Below are 21,283 nucleotides of genomic sequence, written 5' to 3' on the forward strand. Positions count from 1 at the left end.
AGGACCCCGGTGGTCATGGCCCCCAGACCTTCTGTTGGCCCAGGATAGGAACCATTCCCAAAGCCAACTCTTCAGACAGGGATTGGACTGGACAATGGGTTGGAGAGAGATGCTGGTGAGGAGTGAGCTTCTTGGATCAGGTGGACACTTGAGACTATGCTGGCATCTCCTGCCTGGAGGGGAGATGAGAGGGTGGAAGGGGTTAGAAGCTGGCGAAAAGGACACGAAGAGAGGGTGGAGGGAGAGAGTGGGCTGTCTTATTAGGGGGAGAGTAATTGGGAGTGTGTAGCAAGGTGTATACGGGTTTTTGTGTGAGAGACTGACTTGATTTGTAAACTTTCACTTAAAGCACAGTAAAAATTATTAAACAAAAAAAAATGCTTAGCAGTCTTCAAAACCCGTTGCCGATTCCAACTCATAGCGACCCTATAGGACAGAGCAGAACTGCCCCGTACAGTTTCCAAGGCTGTCATCTTTACAGGAGCAGACTGCTACATCCTTCTCCCACATAGCAGCTGGTAGGTTCAAACCACTGACCTTTCAGTTAGTAGTCGAGTGCTTAACCTCTGTGCCCAGGGTTCTTTCTTAACAGTCTTATTGAGTCAAAGTAGGTAAACCAGACCAAACACCCACTTTTGTCTCAAAGGATGGCTTCCAATACCAAACGAAAGGTTTGGAAGAAAACAGCTGAGATTTGGACAAGAGCTAAGAGAAAAATTAAGATTCTGTCTAAATACGCCAGTGGCCATAAAAGCTGAAGGAAAATTCCAGCAAAATGTAGGGAGAGATTTTTGCTCCCACATTCCAATGGCCACTTTAACCACAAACTACCTCCTTCCTCCAGGAAAAGGCAACCCCACAGTACTCCTGCAGAGGTGACTTACTCCATTTCATACACCGTGACAGGTAACGTCTGCTCCATCAGAGTGAATTTCTTGGTTTTCACTGGCTTAATAATGGGTTCTAGGAAAAAAAAAGTGATTGATGTGCAGGTGAGCATAAAACATAAAAACACAGATCCCTGTTCCACTAGACTAATCCTTCGGAATACATGATATACGACGTCTATTTTATTCTCAAGGATCACTCATACATTGCTGTTTGGCACAAGACAGTGAAGGACCCTCAACTGTGGACTGAGGAGTTTGAACTGCATTTTACGGGAGGAAGAGAGAGAATGGCTACATGCTATGGTCAATGTCTGTTCAAAATCTCTCCTTGTATTTATAAAATGCAACTATTTTCCAGAAGATTAATGAAATTGATTGTTGTTAGCTGCCATCAAGTCAACCTCCAACTCATGATGACCCCATGTATTACAGAGCAGAACTGCTCCATAGGGTTTTCTTAGCTGTCATCTTTATGGAAGCAGTTTGCCAGGCTTTTCTTCTGCAGAGCCACTGGACAGGTTTGAACCAACAACCTTGAGGTTAGCAGCCAACCTCAAACTGCTTGCACCACCCAGGCTCCTGAAAATTATTAAGAGGTGGAAAACAAACATCACGAGGTTTGGCTTAAGGGGGTTGGCGTTAATTGGGTAGAAAAATATATCAGACCACAGGGAGAGCTTAGTAATCGCCTTCAAACACCTAAACAGATGTAAGATAAATAAAGAAATAACTCTTATTTACTTAGCGATAAGCTAAGATTTTCACTGAATATTAAAACAGGGCTAATGGAATCTTAATCCAGAAACAATACCTGAAACTAGTAACTGACTAATTCATTCACTGAACTTTTAAGACTGCTCATGGCTATGAAACAAAGTTTTCCAGTTTCAACTTCCCCTTTCACAACCCAGCACCTTCTGATTCACCTGTGAGAGGCTGGGTGTCTTCCTCTTGGACTATGGTCTCCACCTCAGGACCGTACACCTCCTCGGCTGTGGGGTAGTACTTCTTGTCCTCATGTAGCACCACCTCCATCCCAGGGTGGTCGTCATCATGCTCTCCTATGTCGTCCTCCTCCTCCTCATCATCCATCTGAAAGCAAGACAGAAGGAGGCTCTAAGGGGTATGCGCTTCTGCTCTGCAGCTAACAGCTGATACATGAGTGGAGCACTAACTCCTTCTGCCTGAAGAGCCAGCGGGACAGGCTGTACTCCTATGTGACCCTCCATGAAGAAAAACAGCATCTCCTAGTTGAAACTGGCTCCTCCTAAGTGTGTGCCAGTGATCTCATGAGGACTGAGAGCGGGAAAAACAAAGGGCACATCACAACACACCCTTTTAAGAAAAAAATGCCTTTGTCCAAGGGCAGAAGCCAGAAACAAGCCCTCGTCTTTAAACTTTTCACTTAGATTCACAGAATTGTTAAAAAAAAAAAACCAAACAAACAAACTTTGTAACCTGCTATTTGCTAAGTCATGGTAATTACAAAACAGGCAAGCCAAAAAAAAAAATCAATAATACATATATTTATACCCTATACTTTTGATGACTATGTGGCCTACCACATGCCATAACTTATTTAATCTATTTTCTAACATACAGGCTGTTTCTAATTTCTACCACTACAAATTTCACTGCAGTAAACCTGTATTGTCCACACATCTTTGTGAACATCACTCATTTTTTATTGAGGATAAATTCCCAGGAGCAAAACTGCTGGGCCAAAGGATGTGCATACTTCAAGGCTTGGACACGTATTGCCAAGTAGTCTGCAGAAATATGCTTTATCTATGCACTCACACAGGAAACAATACATTTTGGAGTTGGACAAGGGGTTGTGTGGTCCAACTGTCAGTCATTCATTCAACAAATATGAAAAAAATCACATTGATTAAGGGTTGAGTTGCACCACCGAGTACTGTAATTGCTGCCAATAAGTTGCACACCTATAAAAAGTTGAGTTGGGAAAAGTTGTGTGATAGATATATATATAACAATGGCAATAAATGAATGAATGAGTGAATGAATGGGTAGTGGCTAAAGTTGCTTATGTACAACCACACATCTCATGGGATTTGGTTCTTTTGGTTCATGGTTTCATGGGACATCCCAATCAACTGGGCTAATAACATATTTAGTGCTTCTGTTCTACCTCCTAGTTCGCTGGGTAGTGCCCAGGGTCTTAATGGCTTGCAAGTGGCCATTCAAGGCACAACAGTTGGTCTCTATTCACCTGGAGCAACAGAGGAAGGAAGAGTTAGAAACAGGAAGGAAACAATGTATGGCTAACTGCCTTCACAAACAATTGCCTCCTCTGCCATGAGACCATAAGACCCGGATGGTGCCTGGCTACCATTACTAAGTATTTTGATCAAAGAACCTATAGAAGAAGCTTGATCAAAAGGGGGAAAATGCACAACAGAATTTCAAATTCTCATGGACTCCAGACTTCCTGTAGCCATGGGGGCTGGATGAACCCCTGAAACTATCGTCCTAAAATAATCTTTAAACCTTAAACCAAAAATATTCCCTGAAGTCTTCTTAAAACCAAACAATAGTTTAGCTTAACTAGTAAAGGATGTTGGCCTTGAACATTGTGCTCTTTTAAGATATATCTATGTGGGATCAAATCGATAGCAGCAACTCGCAAGATTAGGTAGGAAGCTTATGGGCAGTGAGTTGATGGTAATGGGGGAGGAACAACTCGGAAAAGGTGGGTGAGAATGGTTGCACAACTCAAAGAATATAACCGATGTACTGAATTGTACATGTAGAAATTGCTGAATTAGTGTATGTTCTGCTGTGTATGTTCTCCATAGGAACAACAAAAATAAGTTATTAAAAAAAAAACACAAAGCAAATATTTAAAGAGCACCTACCATGTGCCAGGCACTCTTCTGGGCACTGTCCTACAACACCTCACACGTTAGGAATTCTCTAAGGGCAGGAAAAGCGTGCTATTCATCTTTGTGGCCGTAATGCACAGCACAGGGCCTGCCACAATGCAGATCCCATCAAATGAACAAATGTATTCTTTCTATAGTTATTTATTCCTGTCCCTATTGAATACTTTCAATAACATGGCCCTCGCTCACAAGGCAGTCCATTTCCCTGTTGGAAAACTCGGCTAGAAATTTAGTCTTTGTAACTGATTTCAAATCCAGCTCCTTACAAACAACCCATTGGTCATAAGCAACACTGAACAAAGCTAGTCTCTCTTCTGCTTAAAAGTCCTTCAAATAATCAAAAGTGGCTACTCTGTCACTCTTTATATTCCAAAACATCCTTGATTAATTCAGTAACTCAACAGATACTTATTGAGCACTTACTATGTGTTAGGCGTTGTTTCAGGCATTAACAATACATCAGTGAGGGAGAAAAAAAAAAAGGTGATGACATTTGAGCAAAGACTTGAAGGAAGAGAGAGCGTAAGTCCTCAAGTACATGGGAAAAGAACACTTCAGTTGGATGAAACAGCAACTGCAAAGGCCCTGAGTCAGGCACTGGCATCTCTGAGGTTTGGCAAGGAGGCCAGTATAGCTAGAGTGGTGTGCATGACGGGGAGAACAGTACAACTCAGGTCACACGGGGGTGATCCTGTAGGATCTTCTGGATCATTCTAAGTAATGTGACTTCACTCTTCTACTCTAGGAGAATGGTTCTCAACTAGGGGTGATTTTGTCCCTTCTCCCTGGGAACATCAGACAGTGTCTGAAGACATTTTTGGTTGTCACAAATAGATATGCATGGGGGGAGTGTTTGCTACTGGCATCTAGCGGGTAGAGGCCAGAGATGCTGCTAAACACCCTACAGTGCACAGGACAACCCCTACACAAAGATTTTTTCCAGCCACAAATGTCAGTAGTGCCAAGGTTGAGAAACGCTTGGGGTTTTGAGCAGAAGAGCGGTATGACCCAATTTTTGTTTTAAAAGAATCTCTGATTCCCAAGCTGAAGATATACTGCAGGGGGGCAAAGGTGGAAGGAGGGAGATTACGTAGTCAGGAGGCTACTGCAGTAATTCAGGAAAGAGATTATAGTGGTAGCTGTGAAGCTGAGAAGGAGAGGATGAATTCTGGATATATACGTATTTTTTTCTTAATCATGAGATATTTATTAAACATTGACTTATGCTATTTTTTTTAAATGAAGGTTTACAGAGCAAACTAGTTTCTTATTAAACAATTAATACACATATTGTTTTGTGACATTGGCTGCCAACACCATGACATGTCAACAATCTCCCCATCTCAACCTTGGGTTCTCCGTTACCAGCCTTCCTGTCTCCTCTTGCCTTGTCGTCCTTGCCCCTGGGCTGGTAAATTCTGGATACATTTTGAAGGTAGAGTCAAAAAACGTTTTCTAACAAATTGACAGTGAGTGAGAAAAAACAAAAAAAGAGAGAGAGACACACAAGGTTTTTGACCCAAGCAATTAGAGAATGGCACCATCTTTACTGAGATGAAGACTGTAAGTGCGGGTTAGGAAGGAAGATCCGTAGCCAGGTTTTAGATATGCTAAGTTTGAGATGCCTACTAGACATCAAGTAGGAAACTGGACATACCAATCTGAGGTTCAAAGGAAAGGTCTGAGTTGAAGATAGAAATTTGAGAGTTCTCAGCGAATAGAAGTTATTTAATAGACTGGATGTGATCCCCATGGGATTGAATACAGGAAGAGAAGAGCTATGAGGAATGGGGTCCTGAGGCCTGTAGATGTTTAGAGGTCAGTGAGATGAGGAATCAGCAGTGAAGACTGAGAAGGAACAGCCTCTGAGAAGAAGGAAGACCAGAAGAGGAATGTTCTGGAAACAAGGGAAGAGAGTATTTTAAGGAGGGAGGAGTAAGCAGCTGTGTCAGATGCTGCAGACAGGTCGAGTAAAATGAGCACTGGGAACTGACCATTAGGTTTACTGGAGCAGAGGTCACTGGGGACCCTGACAAGAGCAGTCCGTACAGAGTGGGAGGAAAAAGGCTGGCGGAAGTGGGTTTAAGAGAAAAACGGGAGGAGAGGATTTGGAGACAGCAAGTACCAATACTCTCTTGAGATGTGCTGTACTGGGGAGCAGGGAAATGGAGTGGTAACTGAAGGAGAACGTGGGAGCCAAGAGAGGGTCTGAAGATGAAGTAACGGCATGTCTATATGCTGAGGGGATGATCTAGTAGAGAAAGGGGGGAATTGCTGGAGTGAACATCTTGAGTAGGTGAGAAGGGATGGGATCTAGTAGGTAGAAACTGGACGAGTCATCTACAAGAACATGAGGGAAGGCAGCGTACATGGACACAGAGCAGAGAGATGTGTAGATGCAGTGGTGGGAGCTTGTTTTCTTTCACACAAATTCCAATGTGTCAGCTCTTTCATAAAAAGAACACAAAATTCTCCAGTTGTGAGCAGACTGGCTACCTCCCACCATCTTCACACTCTACATCTATTAATGTGGCCCAAGATTACATTAGCTGTTTTGGCAGCCATACACATGCTATTGATGGTGGCCCCAAAACAACTATCAAGCCAGTCTTCTCCTACCCTGTACTACTGAATGTATTTTGAATCTAACTGCAGGATTTTATGTAATAATTCCCAGGTGTCTATAGTTATTTCTGAGTATTCTAACAGTAGCTCAAACTCAACAGGTCTAAAATGAAAACAAACGAGAACTTTTTTATCTCTTCCTTTTATCTGTTCATAACATCAGTGTTCTTCCAGTCACCCCAGCTTCCCTCATTCTCGTTCTATCCCCCCCCGCAACTCTGCAACTTGTGGGGACCACTGTGATGAACTCCTGGCTGGTTATCCAGGCCTTCGCTACAGGAAGCACTCCAGGCTTTGCTTTGGTTGTGTCACCCCTTATTCCCTGTCTTACTTATCTGCTGCTATAACACAAATAACACAAGTAGATGGCTTCGAAAAACAGAAGTTCATTCTCTCACAGTTTAGGATGCCAGAAGTCTAAATTCAGGGAGCCAGCCCCAGGGGAAGGCCTTCTCTGTCAGCTCTGGGGGCAGGTCCTTGTTATCAATCTTCCCCCTGGTCTAGGAGTTTCTCAGCGCAGGAATCCCAGGTCCAAAGTATGGTGAGACTTTGTCTCACGTACTCTGGACATGTTATCAAGAGGGAACAGTCCGTAGAGAAGGACATCATGCTTGGAAAGGTAGGTCAGCGAAAAGAGGAATATCCTCTACGAGATGGACTAACACAGTGGCTGCAACAATCAACTCAAACATAGCAATCCTTGTGAGGATGGTGCAAGACTAGGCAATATTTCATTTTATTGTACAAAGGGTCGTTAATGAGTTGGAACCGACTCAACAGCACCTAACAACAAGTTTGACTACTGCCAAATTGCACTTCAGAATGGCTGCACCAGTCTACATTCCTTCTGATATCATGGACAGATTCCTAGTCCATACAGGATGCAGAGTTGTTTTTTGTGGCCTTTTCTGAGGTAGAGAACGCTCAAGAGATGCACAGGATTTTGACAGTGGAGACAGCAAAGAAGGAAAGACATGCCAAGGAGGAGTGCAGTGAGCAGGGACCCAGAATTTGTATGTTAATGGAGAACAACTGTTTCTCCAGATTGCTGAAAGCACAATCCCAGGAGGAGAGCTACAGGTAGGAGGCCAAGGCGACAGGGCCAGACCAGAGAAGGCCTTGGATGATGGACTACCGGGGTAACAGGAGTTTTATGAGTTGAATAGTGTCCCCTAAAAATGTGTGTCAACTTGGCTAGGCCATGATTCCCAGTTTTGTGTGGCTGTCTTCCATTTTGTGATCTGATGTGATTATCTTATGTGTTTTAAATCCTAAACTTTATGATGTTAATAAGGCAGGATAAGTGGCAGTTACATTAATGAGGCAGGACTCAATCTATAGGATTAGATTGTATCTTAAGTCCATCTCTTCCAAGATATAAATGAGAAAATCGAGCAGAGGAGAGGTACCTCATACCACCAAGAAAGCAAATATGCACACACCACCTACCCCTTTTTTTGTTTTTTGTATTCTTTTGGTAATAGGTTTTTTGAGATACAATTCATATAACATTCGGTTCACCCATTTAACATGCAAAGTTCAATGGTTTTTAATATATCCACAGAACTGTGCAACCATCGCCATAATCAATTTTAGAACATTTTCATCCCTCCAAAAAGAAACTCCATACCCTTTAGGTGTCACTGTTCAAGCATCCCACATCCCCTTCTCCAAGCCTAGGCCGCCACTGATTATTCTACTTTCCATCCCTATAGATGCCTACACACTCTTCAGGTCCACTGCAAATATCACTTTTTCAGATACCTTTCTTGGTCATCCCAGCCAAGAATGATCCTTTCTTACATACTATTATCTAGCGGAAACCCTGGTGGCGTAGTGGTTAAGTGCTACGGCTGCTAACCAAAAGGTCGGCAGTTCGAATCCGCCAGGCGCTCCTTGGAAACTCTATGGGGCAGTTCTACTCTGTCCTATAGGGTCTCTATGAGTCGAAATCGACCCAATGGCACTGGGTTTGGTTTTGGTTTTTATTATCATAGCACTTAGTATTACTTAAATGACACTTGTTTCTTCCCTGCTCCGTAACGTCTCCATCTCGCCCTCTAAGCAGTAGTTTCCTTGAGGGCAGGAATTGTGCCTTGGCTCTCTCTGCATTGGGATTCCTTGCACATAGCAACTGCTCTATAAATACTTACTCAATGAATGAATTATTGGGCTTTATTTAAGTCTGTTGGATTTAGATTTCATTATCCAGTACATGCAGAATCAACTCGGCATGGGTTTGGTGCTCTTTTTAAAATGTTGTGTGCAAATGTTATAAACATCATCTCAATCTTCACTCAACTCACTGACAAAAGACTGAAAAGGACAAGACCAAGCACAGATGCCACGGGCATGTCATGAGAGCTCTGGAGGTGACCCATTAATCAATACTCTTTGGGCCCCTTGTTCAATCAGCTGTGACTGCCCTAATTGTACTATGACCTAGCCCATGTTCCTTCCACAAGGACATCATGAATATAGTGGTTACCTTAGGAAGGTAAGTGAAATGGAATGAGGACCAAAGACTCTTCTATCTACACTGTTCAATAAGAATGTATTCATGAACTACTCACACAATGAAAAATATCTTTTTAAAATAACGTTAAAAAAAAAAAGCTGGTTGAAAAAAGATATCCATAAAAGACTCTTCAAAAGCCTTGCCCAAATCAAGATACATCAGGTTCACAGCAAACCCCTGACCTATAGCTACATCTATATCCCATCAAGAGAAAATTTTTATAATACTCATAGTAGTCAACAACAAAAAAATTATAAATTATTTAAAAATAAATAAATAAATGTAAACAAACAAAAACTCACACTAAGTCCCCCTAATATTCAACAGTCATCAGTTTTATGATTCCTTCCCCAATTTCACCATGGCTCTACAGCACGGTTATTGCCTATAGTCTCTAAACGGCAGTGCCTTATTTCTGTTTCTGAAAAATGGAACAATAGTTTCCTGATTCAGTTTCTGATACTGTTGCCCTCCCCACAGTTTCTTAAAGCTTACTACAGTGGCTCTCGGTTCACCTCTGCAAGATCTCCCCTCGTCCTACCCCCGACCCTAGGATATAATCATCTGGGCCTGGAGACTTGAATGCACCTACAGATGGCACCAACGGTTAAGCATCTGGCTGCTAACCGAAAGGTTGACAGTTCGAACCCACCCAGTAGCTCCATGGGAGAAAGACCTGGAGATCTGCCCCCATTAAGACTACAGCCAAGGAAACCCTATGGGGCAGTTCTACTCTGTCACATGGGGTCGCTATGGGTCGGAATCAACTCGATGACACCTGACAACAAAGCTGCAAGATGCTTTTTACCTCATGTATGTGGCTTCAATTTCCTTTTTCCAGTGTTTCTTTTATTTTTTTTTTCAATTTGAAGGACATTTCCCTTGATGGAGAAGACAGATGGCAGCCAAGACTTCTGTTCTGCTTTTCTGCTGTCCCTTGTTAATGTCACACCTCCATTGCTAAGCGTGGACCCATCCATTCCTTGTTCATCTTGTTACAAATATTGCTAAAACATAAAAGCCACCTCTGGTGCCTTTTGCAAGCCTCAGGCCATTCTGGCCACCTCTGGTGTCTTTTGCAAGCCTGGACCATTCTGGACTTCGTTCTCCATAGAGTGCCTGATGGAGAGTCACAGGAATCTTTTACCTGACCTTGGATATGTGCCTTCCCTTTCTATCCTTTTTATGCATCTTTTAAACCTGAGCTTATGAGAGACGGCCCAGTGCAGTTGCAATTTGAAAAGCTGGCGAGCTTTTCTACGTTGGAATTACTCATAATTGTCGAAAGGCACTTCAGGTAAATAGAAGAAGAGCCACCACCAGATGAACTAGAGCTCAGGTTACAAGACGACCTCACTGATGAAACTATCTAGTATTTCGTTTGGAAGCTTCAGTAGCTAAACTTCCTTAGGGGCAGTATGAGACCCCATTAAGTCTTACTATGGAAAGGATAATAACAGAAATGTACACAGGGTATTACGGGAGCACAGAGGATTCAGTCATTTTATTGCCATTTTGTTTTTTTAAGAGAGAGATTAAAGAAGTAATATATTTGTGTTACCTCATCAAGATCTTTGGCTTCTCTGCCCAATTCATCATCATCTTCATCAGAATCAAGCTCTGGTCCAATGTAATTCCCAAACTCATCATACAAGTCAGTATCCATGATGCTAAAATTCAAGAAGAGAAGAGTTAGATTCTGGCAAGGTAGTCAAGGTGCTCCATGACATGGCCCTACCTTTATGATTGACCGTATTCCTTCGCAAACCTCCTCTCCAGTTACACTGACCTACTAACCGCTAGCCTAAAAGCCCTGTACTTCCGCTGTTCTCTGCCCTGCTCGTTATTTACACACCCTCATCTGTTTACATACCCTTCTTTTTAATGTTAAAGAAATCTTTCATTTTTAAAATGATTAAAACAAAAAGTTTCAAGAATACAAATAACGTTCTTTTTCCTAAATTATTTGAGAGCAAGCTGCCAACACGAGGCCTCCCCATCCCCTAATACTTTAGTGCAAGAGTCAGAAAACCATGACACACAGGCCAAACCTGGCCCACTGCCTGTCTTTGTAAAAGACAATGCTTTTTACGTTTTTAAATAATTGGAAAAAAAATTTTTTTAACATTTCACAACACAGGAAAATTAATTACATAAAATTCAACAATATCAGTGTCTAAAAATAAAGCTGTAGCTAGTAATAGGGAACCCAGGGTTGAGAAAATATTAAATGACACAGGAAGCATCAAAAGAAGATGGAAGGAATACATAGAGTCATTATACCGAAAAGAATTACTCAATGTTCAACCATTTCAAGAAGTAGCATATGATCAGGAACTGATGGTACTGAAGGAAGAAGTCCTCATCAAGATTTTTGGACTCTCTGCCCAATTCGTTATAATCAAAATCAACCTCTGATTCTGATGAATATCAATTGAGATGTTTCAACAAACAGATGCAGCACTGGAGGTGCTCACTCACTTATGCCAAGAAATATGGAAGACAGCTTCCTGGCCAACTGACTGGAAAAGATTCATATTTATTCCTATTCCCAAGAAAGGTGATCCAACCAAATGCAGAAATTATAGAACAATATCATTAATATCATGCACAAGCAAAATTTGCTGAAGATCATTCAAAAATGGCTGCAGCAGTATATCGACAGGGAACTGCCAGATATTCAGGCGGGTTTCAGAAGAGGACAGGGATATCATTGTTGATGTCAGATGGATCCTGGCTGAAAGCAGAGAATACCAGAATGATGTTTACCTGTGTTTTATTGACTATGCAAAGGGATTCGATTGTGTGGACCATAACAAATTACGGATAACGTTGCCAAGAACGGGAATTCCAGAACACTTAATTGTGTTCATGAGGAACCTTTACATAGATCAAGAGGGAGTTGTTTGGACAGAACAAGGGGATAACGATTGGTTTAAAGTCGGGAAAGGTGTGCATCAGGGTTGTATCCTTTCACCATATCTATTCAATCTGTATGCTGAGCAAATAATTGGAGAAGCTGGACTATACCAAGAAAAACAGGGCATGAGGATTGGAGGAACACTCATTAACAACCTATGTTAGGCAGATGACACAACCTTGCTTGCTGAAGGTGAAAAGGACTTGAATTACTTACTAATGCAGATCAAAGACCACAGTCTTCAGTATGGATTGCACCTCAACATAAAGAAAACAAAAATCCTCACAACTGGACCAATGAGCAACATCACGATAAATGGAGAAAAGATTGAAGTTGTCAAGGATTTCATTTTACTTGGATCCACAATCAACAGCCATGGAAGCAGCAGTCAAGAAATCAAACGACCCATTGTGTTGGGTAAATCTGCTGCAAGAGACCTTATAAAGTGTTGAAAAGTAAAGATGTCACCTTGAAGACTAAGGTGAGCCTGACCCAAGCCATGGTATTTTCAATTGCATCATATGCATGTGAAAGCTGGACAATGAATAAGAAGACCGAAAAAGAACTGATGCCTTTGAATTGTGGTGGTGGCGAAGAATATTGAATATACCATAGACTGCCAAAAGAATGAACAAACCTGTCTTGGAAGAAGTACAACCAGAATGCTCCTTAGAAGCAAGGATGGAGACTGTGTCTTCTTACATACTTTGGAGATGTTGTCAGGAGGGATCAGTCCCTGGAGAAGGACATCATCCTTGGCAAAGTACAGGGTCAGCGGAAAAGAGAAAGACCCTCAACAAGGTGGACTGACACAGTGGCTGCAACAATGAGCTCATGCATAACAACGATTATAAGGATGGCTCAGGACTGGGCAGTGTTTTGTTCTGTTGTGCATAGGGTCGCTATGAGTCGGAACCGACTCGACGGCACCTAACAACAAAAACAACAACCGAGTTGAGAAAGGAGAGTGTTGACATGTCATGGGGTTGTTAACCAATGTCATACAACAATGTGTGTACTAACTGTATGATGAGCCATTAGTTTGTTCTGTTAACCTTCATCTAAAATACAATAAAACAAACAATACATAAATAAAAATAAAGCTGTACTGGAACACAACCAGACTTATTTGTTTATATTATCTGTAGTACCTTTAGAAGAGTTCCTGGGTGGCACAAATGTTTAACTGTCCCCTACTGGCCTAACGGCTGGCAATTCAAACCCACTCGGAGGCACCATGATAGACAGGCCTGGTGATCTCCTCCTGAGAGGTCACAGCCTTGAAAATCCTACGGAGCAGTTGCCGTCCAGTTGATTCCGACTCATAGCGACCCTATAGGACACAGTAGAACTGCCCCATAGAGTTTCCAAGGAATGCCTGGTGGATTCGAACTGCCAACCTTTTGGTCAGCAGCCCTAGCACTTAACCACTACGCCACCAGGGTCTCCACTTTGCATACATGGGGTCACTATAAGTCGAAATCGACTCGATGATGATTGACAACAGCAACGTTCTATATAGACCTTTACACCTTCATCAACATTTATGTCTTTGAATGGTAGTTAACTGTACTGTTAGGTACCCTCACTGTTCTCTTCATCACCCCAACTACAATTTTAGCAAGGACTGTTTTGTTCGCTTAGAACAAAACAATACATCCTTACTGAATCAATGAATGACTCCACCAAGGCACAGAGAAGCTAGCTGACTGGCCAACAGTTGCACAAAACCAGTTAGTGACTTTTGGTGCCAGTCCTGACTGTAGCTTCTCGCTATCACGCAGAGTCCCAAAAGAAGGAAGGGGCGAAGGCGACCCAGATAGAAGAGAAAGAGAGGGAACCAGACAGAACGTAAGCCTTACCTACGAGATTTTACGGACGGACGATACGGAGGGAACCCCAGAATTGGGGTGGGGGGGAGTAGAGAGAGAAGGGTTCTTTGAATCGGTCCCCTTTCCGCTCCAGGCCTCAATTTCTCCAAGCGAAAGGGGGACAGACAGCATATAACGTCTTTTCCATATATGACGTTTATAATTTCCCATCCCACCCGGAGCAACGTCCCCACGCCATTGACCTGCGCCAGCTCACCTCGCGCCCGCTCAGCCAGAAGCCCCAAGTCTGCCGCCGAAGGCCGCGCTCTGTCCCACGCCGCGCCGCGCCTGCGCCCGCAGTCAGGAAGGACCCCGCAGACGCCTCGGGGGCGTTCCTGCCCCGAAGGACAACCCTCCGCCTGAGGACCGGCTCGGAGGAGTGCCAGCCATGGAGACAGGAAGGCCCGAGATGGAGTTGTGGGTCCCCAAAATAAGGCGCGGCTGTCCCAAAGAAAGTATGACCCGAGGAGGCATGAATCTGATCAGGCACCTCGGAGCCACCCCGAAAAGGGGCCTTCGAGAAGATCACGTGGGCAGGCTGTTGTGGCAGTTGCTGAGCAACCACAGCTGCTAGGAGTAGATTGCGCTGAGCGCCCTCTTTCCCTGATGTTTCAGGGGATCCCCAAAGAAAGCAAGGGATCCGAGACCCGGGCTGCTGGGGTGAAGTTCCCGGTGACTGAATTAGGGAGGCGGAAGGGTTAGTTTCTCTCTCAGTTCAGCTATTGGGGATGATTTAGAACTAGCAGGAACCGGGACGCCGGAATTCAGTTCTGGCCCTTGTTGGCGCTTGGTTGGTTTCTCCGCGTTGGTGACTATTGGGCTGGATGCGGGCCGCCTGCTTTTCGAAGGCTGTTGATGATGACTCCGCCACAAAATCTAGCCTAATCCACCAGGAGGTTAAAGAGAGATTTTACAGCAAATAAATGTCAAAGACTAGAACCCATATAGATAACCTGCCTGCAGATAACGCAGAGGCTACAGAAGTATAGTGGCAGGACTAAAGAGATTGCCCGAGTCCATGGGGACCTGTGCTCCAGCCCTGGGCTGAACAGAGGGATTTGAGGATAGGGATCATTGACCCCCTTCCTCTGCCACTTCTTCATTTCCTGCTCAGTCATTGCATCTGGTTTGGGTGAAAAGTATCCTTCCCCATTAAAGACGTTTAATGCAGGGTTAGATTTTATTCTAGAGCTCTATAGTACCTGACAATAGTTCAGCTTTTGTGTGAGGTCTTTTATCCCAATAACTTGCTATAAAGTAAAGGAACCAAATTCTGAGATCCAAAAGCCTCAGCGGAAGCAAAAAAAATAAAATATTTTTAGAGGCAGAAAACAAAACACAGGGCTCCAAATTCTGTTTTCGGTGACAACAAGTCTTGTGCAAGTCCCCACTGTGCAACTCAGCTCCCCTCTGTAAAGTAAAAAACTAGATTTCTGTATCACTATCCTCTTCACCAAGATAAGTTAAGTAACGAGATACCCAGAGTGCTTTTGGGTCATTTTGTGGGCTGGCAAAGAATCCAGAGGCTTCCTCTTCCCCCCTGACGATGACCCTATGCTCATGTCCATTCCCTTTGCTTTCCCAGGCACAGGTCATGGAAAGGAATGACATCATCGACTTCAAGGCTTTGGAGAAAGAGCTGCAGGCTGCACTTACTGCTGATGAGAAGTACAAGCGGGAGAATGCTGCCAAGTTACGGGCAGTGGAACAGAGGGTGGCATCTTATGAGGAGTTCAGGTTGGCTCCCTGTTACGCTGGACTATAGTGAATAAAGGGAAGGGCTCTGGAGTCAGTTCTGGGCTTCAGTTCTGGCCTCACCCCCTGTTAGCTGGGTGATCTTTTGTGCAGGTTTACATAACCTCTTTGAGTCTCAATTCCTCATTTATAAAGTAAGAACAATTGTTACGATTAAATGAGTTATTGCACATAATACTCTAAACAGAGAGGAAGTGCTCAAAAACTGTCAACTATTGTCACTATTATTATTATTGTCATTTTGACCTGTGTCTTAGCTTCCTGGTGCTGCTGTAACACAAATACCTCAAGTAGGTGGCTTTAATGAACAGGCATTTATTTTCTCACAGTTCTGGAGGCTAAAAGTCCAAATCAGGGTCTGGGCTGTGTTGATTCCTTCCTTGTTGATAGCCCCGGTGTTCCTTGTTTCCTTGGCAATCCTCACATGGTATCTGCTTTCCTTGGTATGTGTTTTCCTCTGTGTCTAATCTGCTCTTTTTATAACTCAGAAGTGATTAGGTTTAGGACATGCCCTACACTGGTATAGCCTCATTAACATGACAAAGAAAATCCTATTTCCAAACAGAATTATGTTCACAGGTATAGGGGTTAAGATTCCAAGTCATATTTTGGGGGGACACAATTCCGTCCATGACTGTCTGCTAACAGATTCAGCTGGTATGCTGCAAAGTCCAGCCTCCTTGCACCCACTTGTAACAGCACTAAGTCCACCCCCTCGGTCTCTGTTCTTTGCCCACAGGGGTATTGTCCTTGCTTCACATTTGAAACCTCTGGAGCAGAAGGACAAGATGGGAGGGAAGAGAACTGCACCCTGGAACTGTCACACTACTCAGGAAAGCACCTCCCAGGATGAGGGCACTGAAATATTCCAGGTAGGTGAGGCCCAGCCTTTTTCCCCAGCAGGTTCTCTGCCCTAAACTCCCAAACCTGTCTTCTCACAACGTATACCTTTGCCTTATAATTATTATTTTTTTAAATATTGTATTTTCAGTGAAAGTGTACACAGGAAATTTGGTTCTCATTTAACAATTTATGTACTTACTGTTCAGTGAGTTTGGTTACATTTTTCACAATATATCAGCATTCTCATTATTTCCATTTTGGTTGTTCTGTTTCCATTAATCTAGCTTCCCTGTCCCTCCTAGCCTTCTCATGTTTGGTCTAGGGCAAATGTTAACCATTTGGTTTCATCTAGATGATTATTTTGAGGAACACAGTACTCACAGGTGATATTATTTATTTTATGGTCCAATCTACTATGTGCTTTATTTTATACTTGAAAATATATGCATCACACATGAACATGTATATATACACATATATGCCTACAGTTACTCATATATGCCTTTCTGTACATATTTATGCGTATTTATATACCTATGTAATCAAACACGTTTTTTTTTAGTTGTTTTTACTGTTGTTGTTTTCATGTTAAGCGACCAGAGGCAGGTTTCTGACTCTGATCCCAGAAAGCAAAGCAGCCAGTGAATGCTGAGGCCAAGTTGAACTGGGCAGATCAAGTCAGAAAGATGTGCTGGGCAGGCCCCCTTCAGCCAGCCCTTCGACTTTCATTCCCAGAGCAGGTTTGGGTCTCTCCATCTCCGACTTGTGGTGTATATAGTGTAATGATTCTGTGGCAGTGTTGAAGGGAGACCCAGCCTGTCAGATCCTTGACACTCACCTTGAGTTCCAATCATCCCCTTCACCCTGCTCAGAGTAAACTCTGACTTATTCTCGTAGACCAGGGCTATATGTCCCCATTCATCAGAGAGACTACCCTGGTACAACTGAGAATCTCAAGTCATGGCTTAGTTGATCTGAAAATGAGACCCACAGGACTGCAGCCTTCGCAGTGCTCAAAGAGCAGTACCAGAGCTAAGACGAAAACCCACAGGCTGCCCTCACTGTCCCAGAGCAGCTGGAAGAGCTCTGGTCTCCCTTTCCTTCTTCCTTTGTGGTCTAGGAGAAAACACTCTTCCAGCCCGAGACCTCAGCAGAGTTCTACCGCGATTGGCGGCGACACTTGAGGAGTGGGCCAGAGCGCTACCAGGCCCTGCTGCAGCTCGGGGGCCCAAGGCTGGGCCGCCTCTTCCAGATGGATGTGGGGTTTGGACTTCTAGGGGAGCTGCTGGTGGCACTGGCTGATCATATGAGGCCAGGTGACCGGGCGGCCATTCTTGGGATCCTGCACAGCCTGACCAGCACTGGGCGCTTCACCTTGAACCTGAGCCTGCTGAGTCATGCAGAGAGGGAGAGCTGCAGAGGCTTGTTTCAGAAGCTTCAGGCCACGAGCGTCCCCAGACCCACGGCCGAGGGGCTCAGCCAGGAGGAGCAGCGTCTGGAGGAGCAGTCTGGTGGGCCCCAGGAGGAGGGGCTCCTGCAGGAGCTACTGGGGCTGTACCAGGTGAATTGATAGGACCAGCTGCCTTCAGAGGTCCCCAGTTGTCGTTCAGGCATTTTTCATTGGTTGTTGTCTTGGGGGCACTAGGACTGTAATGAGAAGCCTACACCTGATTATCTTCTCAACTTGGAATTTTCACAGCAAAAACAGGCATTGAGTCTTCCCCACTTTGTCAGTCCCTCTGTGGCTATGTATTTTGAACTATCTGGGCAGTCAAGGGCCCAAGAAGTTGAAAGCAGTTTTGTTTCCCACCCTTAGACGGCGCTCTTAGAGCTTGCCAAGCCTTTAGTCCGCTGGCCCTGAGAGATGGGCATGTTCCCAACCAAATCCTGGCTACAATTACACCCTCCACTTAAAGAGAGGTAAAAGCAAAGTCGTCCATCCTCCATGGTAAATAACTACTGATCTCCATAGCCTCAATAAGAATATTTATAATCCAAAACCAATGAATGGATGTTTGATCAATGAATGCTCAAATGCTACCCCATTTGAGGTGCAGCATTTCTCAACAGGGACTGAGTTCCTGTGCGGCTGGGTCTGGGAAAGCCCCAAGCTATCAGCTCAGGCCTGGCCAGTCTCCCGGGCTTCTTTAGATGGCCAGATGTGCAAGCATATGGGTTTCTTCCATCTCTTGAATTGGCAAAAGGGAAGATTTTTCCACCAGGCATGTGGACCAGGGCCTGGAGCAGTGAGGTGGACATTTCCTTGTCCTAGCGCCTAGGCTCTTGCCTCTCATTCCGATTTCTTCTGACCCATTCTTGGGTGAGTGCCAGTGTTCTAGAATGGTTTTCCTATGAGACCAGGTCTGGAACATCAGAAGGGCATCTTGTACCTGAACTAGGAATAAATTGTCTTGCCTTTGGCAGCTTCCTCTGCAGATTTTGCTTGTTTTCCTGGCTGCTTAATCCTTTCCTTGTAGACTGTTCCCAGAAGTGAATTTTGGAAGTCTCGAAGGCCTTTAGTACTTTGTTTTGCCTTACTGCCTCTGACCCTTCTCTCCTGCAGGCATGAGCCTGGCCCACACCACTGTGCTCCTGTGGGTGTGGGGCAGTCTCCAGGCCTTTGAAATTGTGGAGAAGGAGAACATTTTTCAGAAAACCCCCTGCCCAGCTTTCTTGATGTTTGACAACGCAGCCTACCTGGCCGACATGAGCTTCGAGCTCCCCTGCCACTGCAAGCCCGAGGAGGTGTCAGCTGTGGTCTGGTACTACCAAAAGCACCTCAGCAGCAGCCACACCAAAGTGCTGACCGACTTCGACGGGCGAGTGCTGACGGAGGCGGCTTACGTGCGCGGGGGCAGTGACATGCTGGTCCGCTTCAGCATCCGCATGTTCAGCCTGCTGGTCTTCAGGGCCCAGCCTGAGGACTCAGGCCTGTACTTCTGCGGCACCCGGAAGGGGGACTACTTTTATGCCTACGATGTGGACATCCAGAGCAATGAGGGGATGGTGGCCACATTCAAGGACGAAGGCCAGGAGCCCTTCGAAGATGAGTACCATGGGGACCTGCATGTCTTCACCACCTTCTGGGAGTGGACCCCCTGTGACCGCTGCGGGGTGCGTGGGGAGCAGTGGCGCATTGGCCTCTGCTACCTGCAGAGCCCAGACCTCTCCCCACGCTACCATAAGACAATGCCTGACGTGGTGTCCTGTGGTTCACAGGCTGTGCCAAGGAAGCTGCGAACCATGGCCAGGGACCACGTGCCTGAGTTGCTGGTTCGGAGCTGCCTGGTGTCCTGTGAGAAGAGAAAGACAATCCGAGAGGGCATGCTGGCCATCTTTAACTACGTGTCCAAAGTGGGCAGCCGGCCCTGGGTGCCCCAGGTGCCCATTCAGTTCCACAAGCAGAGGCTGGGCCACGGACTCATCATCTCTTGCCCTGGTGCCCGGCCAGAGCACGCTGTCGCCTGGGACAAGGACCACCAGCACCTGTACCGCACACAATACCTGAAGGGCGTCAACAGGTCCATGCGGGTGTTCATCGATCATGGCAACCAGCTCCACATTCGCTTCACCCAGCTGAGTGACCGGGGCATCTATTATTGCTGGCGGCAGGGGGTACGAGTTGCCGGGTTCCGGCTGGCTGTGAAATCCCGAGGGCACTACCAGGTCTCCTTCTCAGACCCCGAGACTCGCTCTGTCCTCCAGCTCACCCTGATAGGCTACCTGCTCATCACGGCAGTCTTTGTCACTATTCACCTCTGTCGCTGCTGCTGTTACTTATTTCGCTGTTGTCCCAACTTCTCCCCCTAGGCTGTCTCCTCCCCAGTCCTGAAGACCAGTTGTGCTTAAATGTGTTTGTGCGATGATACCAGATGCCTCTGGATGGGCATCCTGGGCTGGGACACGTGGCAAGGAGGTGTGGACATATCTGTTAGTTACAACCTGCTATTTTCAAGGGTGGATCTGGGGCCTGATCTGGGAAGTGGGGAAGCCAGAGGCAGGTGGGATTTTGGGGACTCAAGTCAGGCTGGAGGTAGCCAGGGTGCATGTGTTTTCTGACTTTATGCTCAGATCAGAGAAGAAGAAAACCAAAAAACCCACTGCCGTCAAGTGGATTTGGACTCATAGCGACCCTATAGGACAAAGTAGAACTGCCCCATAGAGTTTCCAAGGAGCGCCTGGTGGATTTGAACTGCTGACCTGTTGGTTAGCAGCCATAGCACTTAACCACTATGCTACCAGGGTTTCCAGAGAGGAAGAAATGAACCCAATATTTATCAGATGGCCTAGTCTGCGTGGAATAGTGTCTGAGGTACGTTTACCTTCTTGCCTTTGAAGATTGCTGAGTGGGTACTGATTGAATTGGGGTAGCAGGGAGAGGAAAGAAGAAAAGAGGACCATCCTAGTCTGTGCACCTTTGGCTTCCTCCCCAACCTTGTCTTCAGACTGGCAGGAAGAAATGGAGCATTTGGGAATAAAGGTAAAGACTAGTACAAGGGGTAATGTGCTTGGCTGCTAACTGAGAAGTTGGAGGTTCAAGTCCATCTAGAGGCACCTTGGAAGAAAGGCCTGCCAATCTACTTCTGAAAAGTCAGCCATTGTAAACCTGAGGGAGCACAGTTCCACTCAGCAAGCGCATGGGGTTGCCATGAGTTAGAGTCCACTTGATGGCAACTGGTAGTACAGGGGAAATGGGCAAGGAAAGTGGGGATCAAATTCAGTGCTTTCCTGAGAGATGTACGCAGGCTGAGGGTTGGGGGCAAGAAGAGAGGGAGGGAGCAATAGGTCAGGGGCTCCAGGGCGACTGCGGCAGAGTGGGGTCGGAGGATTTGTCATGTGGCTCTGTGACTACTGCTGCGGTAGTCTGCAGGTGGGGGCATCCCAAGATGATCAGTGATAAGAAGCAAGTTGCGTCTTGTCCAAGGCTATGTCCTCCCCCCCAGCCCCACCTCTCT

At 45.2% G+C, this 21,283-nt stretch overlaps 3 protein-coding genes across 5 annotated transcripts in view; 2 read left to right on the forward strand and 1 right to left on the reverse strand.

The window, feature by feature from the left end:
• The window catches only part of EFTUD2 (elongation factor Tu GTP binding domain containing 2), a 42,000-nt gene extending 27,930 nt beyond the window's left edge, over nt 1-14,070 (reverse strand). The window contains exons 1-4 of one of the 2 annotated variants that reach the window (XM_049860826.1): nt 13,948-14,070; nt 10,501-10,609; nt 1,817-1,982; nt 885-963 (exon numbers count right to left, since the gene is read on the reverse strand). In XM_049860826.1, the coding sequence (XP_049716783.1) occupies nt 885-963; nt 1,817-1,982; nt 10,501-10,605 (350 nt within the window). In that variant the 5' untranslated portion in view covers nt 10,606-10,609; nt 13,948-14,070. Of the gene's footprint in view, nt 1-884; nt 964-1,816; nt 1,983-10,500; nt 10,610-13,721; nt 13,835-13,947 lie in introns of those variants that run through there. The other variant, XM_049860827.1, reaches the window with a different exon arrangement.
• Nucleotides 14,071-14,305: 235 nt separating this feature from the next.
• On the forward strand, nt 14,306-18,968 carry CCDC103 (coiled-coil domain containing 103). 2 transcript variants are annotated; one of them, XM_049859859.1, is made up of 5 exons: nt 14,306-14,427; nt 15,316-15,467; nt 16,225-16,357; nt 17,449-17,889; nt 18,892-18,968. In XM_049859859.1, exons 2-5 carry the CDS (start codon nt 15,325-15,327, stop codon nt 18,895-18,897), a joined length of 723 nt encoding a protein of 240 aa, XP_049715816.1. In that variant the 5' UTR covers nt 14,306-14,427; nt 15,316-15,324; the 3' UTR covers nt 18,898-18,968. The 2 variants fall into 2 exon arrangements, with proteins under 2 accessions (XP_049715816.1, XP_049715815.1); XM_049859858.1 differs by lacking the exon at nt 18,892-18,968 and having other exon boundaries at nt 17,449-18,336.
• FAM187A (family with sequence similarity 187 member A) lies at nt 16,304-21,067 on the forward strand. Its single transcript, XM_049859857.1, has 2 exons — nt 16,304-16,357; nt 18,892-21,067. Exon 2 carries the CDS (start codon nt 18,894-18,896, stop codon nt 20,136-20,138), a length of 1,245 nt encoding a protein of 414 aa, XP_049715814.1. The 5' UTR covers nt 16,304-16,357; nt 18,892-18,893; the 3' UTR covers nt 20,139-21,067.
• Nucleotides 21,068-21,283: the final 216 nt, after the last annotated feature.

Source organism: Elephas maximus, chromosome 19, assembly GCF_024166365.1.
Source record: "Elephas maximus indicus isolate mEleMax1 chromosome 19, mEleMax1 primary haplotype, whole genome shotgun sequence".
Classification (NCBI taxonomy): Eukaryota; Metazoa; Chordata; class Mammalia; order Proboscidea; family Elephantidae; genus Elephas; species Elephas maximus.

Coding starts and splice junctions, on each gene's coding strand:
- CCDC103 (XM_049859858.1), top strand. CDS start 15,325: ATGGAAAGGAATGACATCATCGACTTCAAGGCTTTGGAGAAAGAGCTG. Junction 15,468..16,224: donor GCATCTTATGAGGAGTTCAG/GTTGGCTCCCTG, acceptor CTTTGCCCACAG/GGGTATTGTCCTTGCTTCAC. Junction 16,358..17,448: donor AGGGCACTGAAATATTCCAG/GTAGGTGAGGCC, acceptor TTTGTGGTCTAG/GAGAAAACACTCTTCCAGCC.
- FAM187A (XM_049859857.1), top strand. CDS start 18,894: ATGAGCCTGGCCCACACCACTGTGCTCCTGTGGGTGTGGGGCAGTCTC.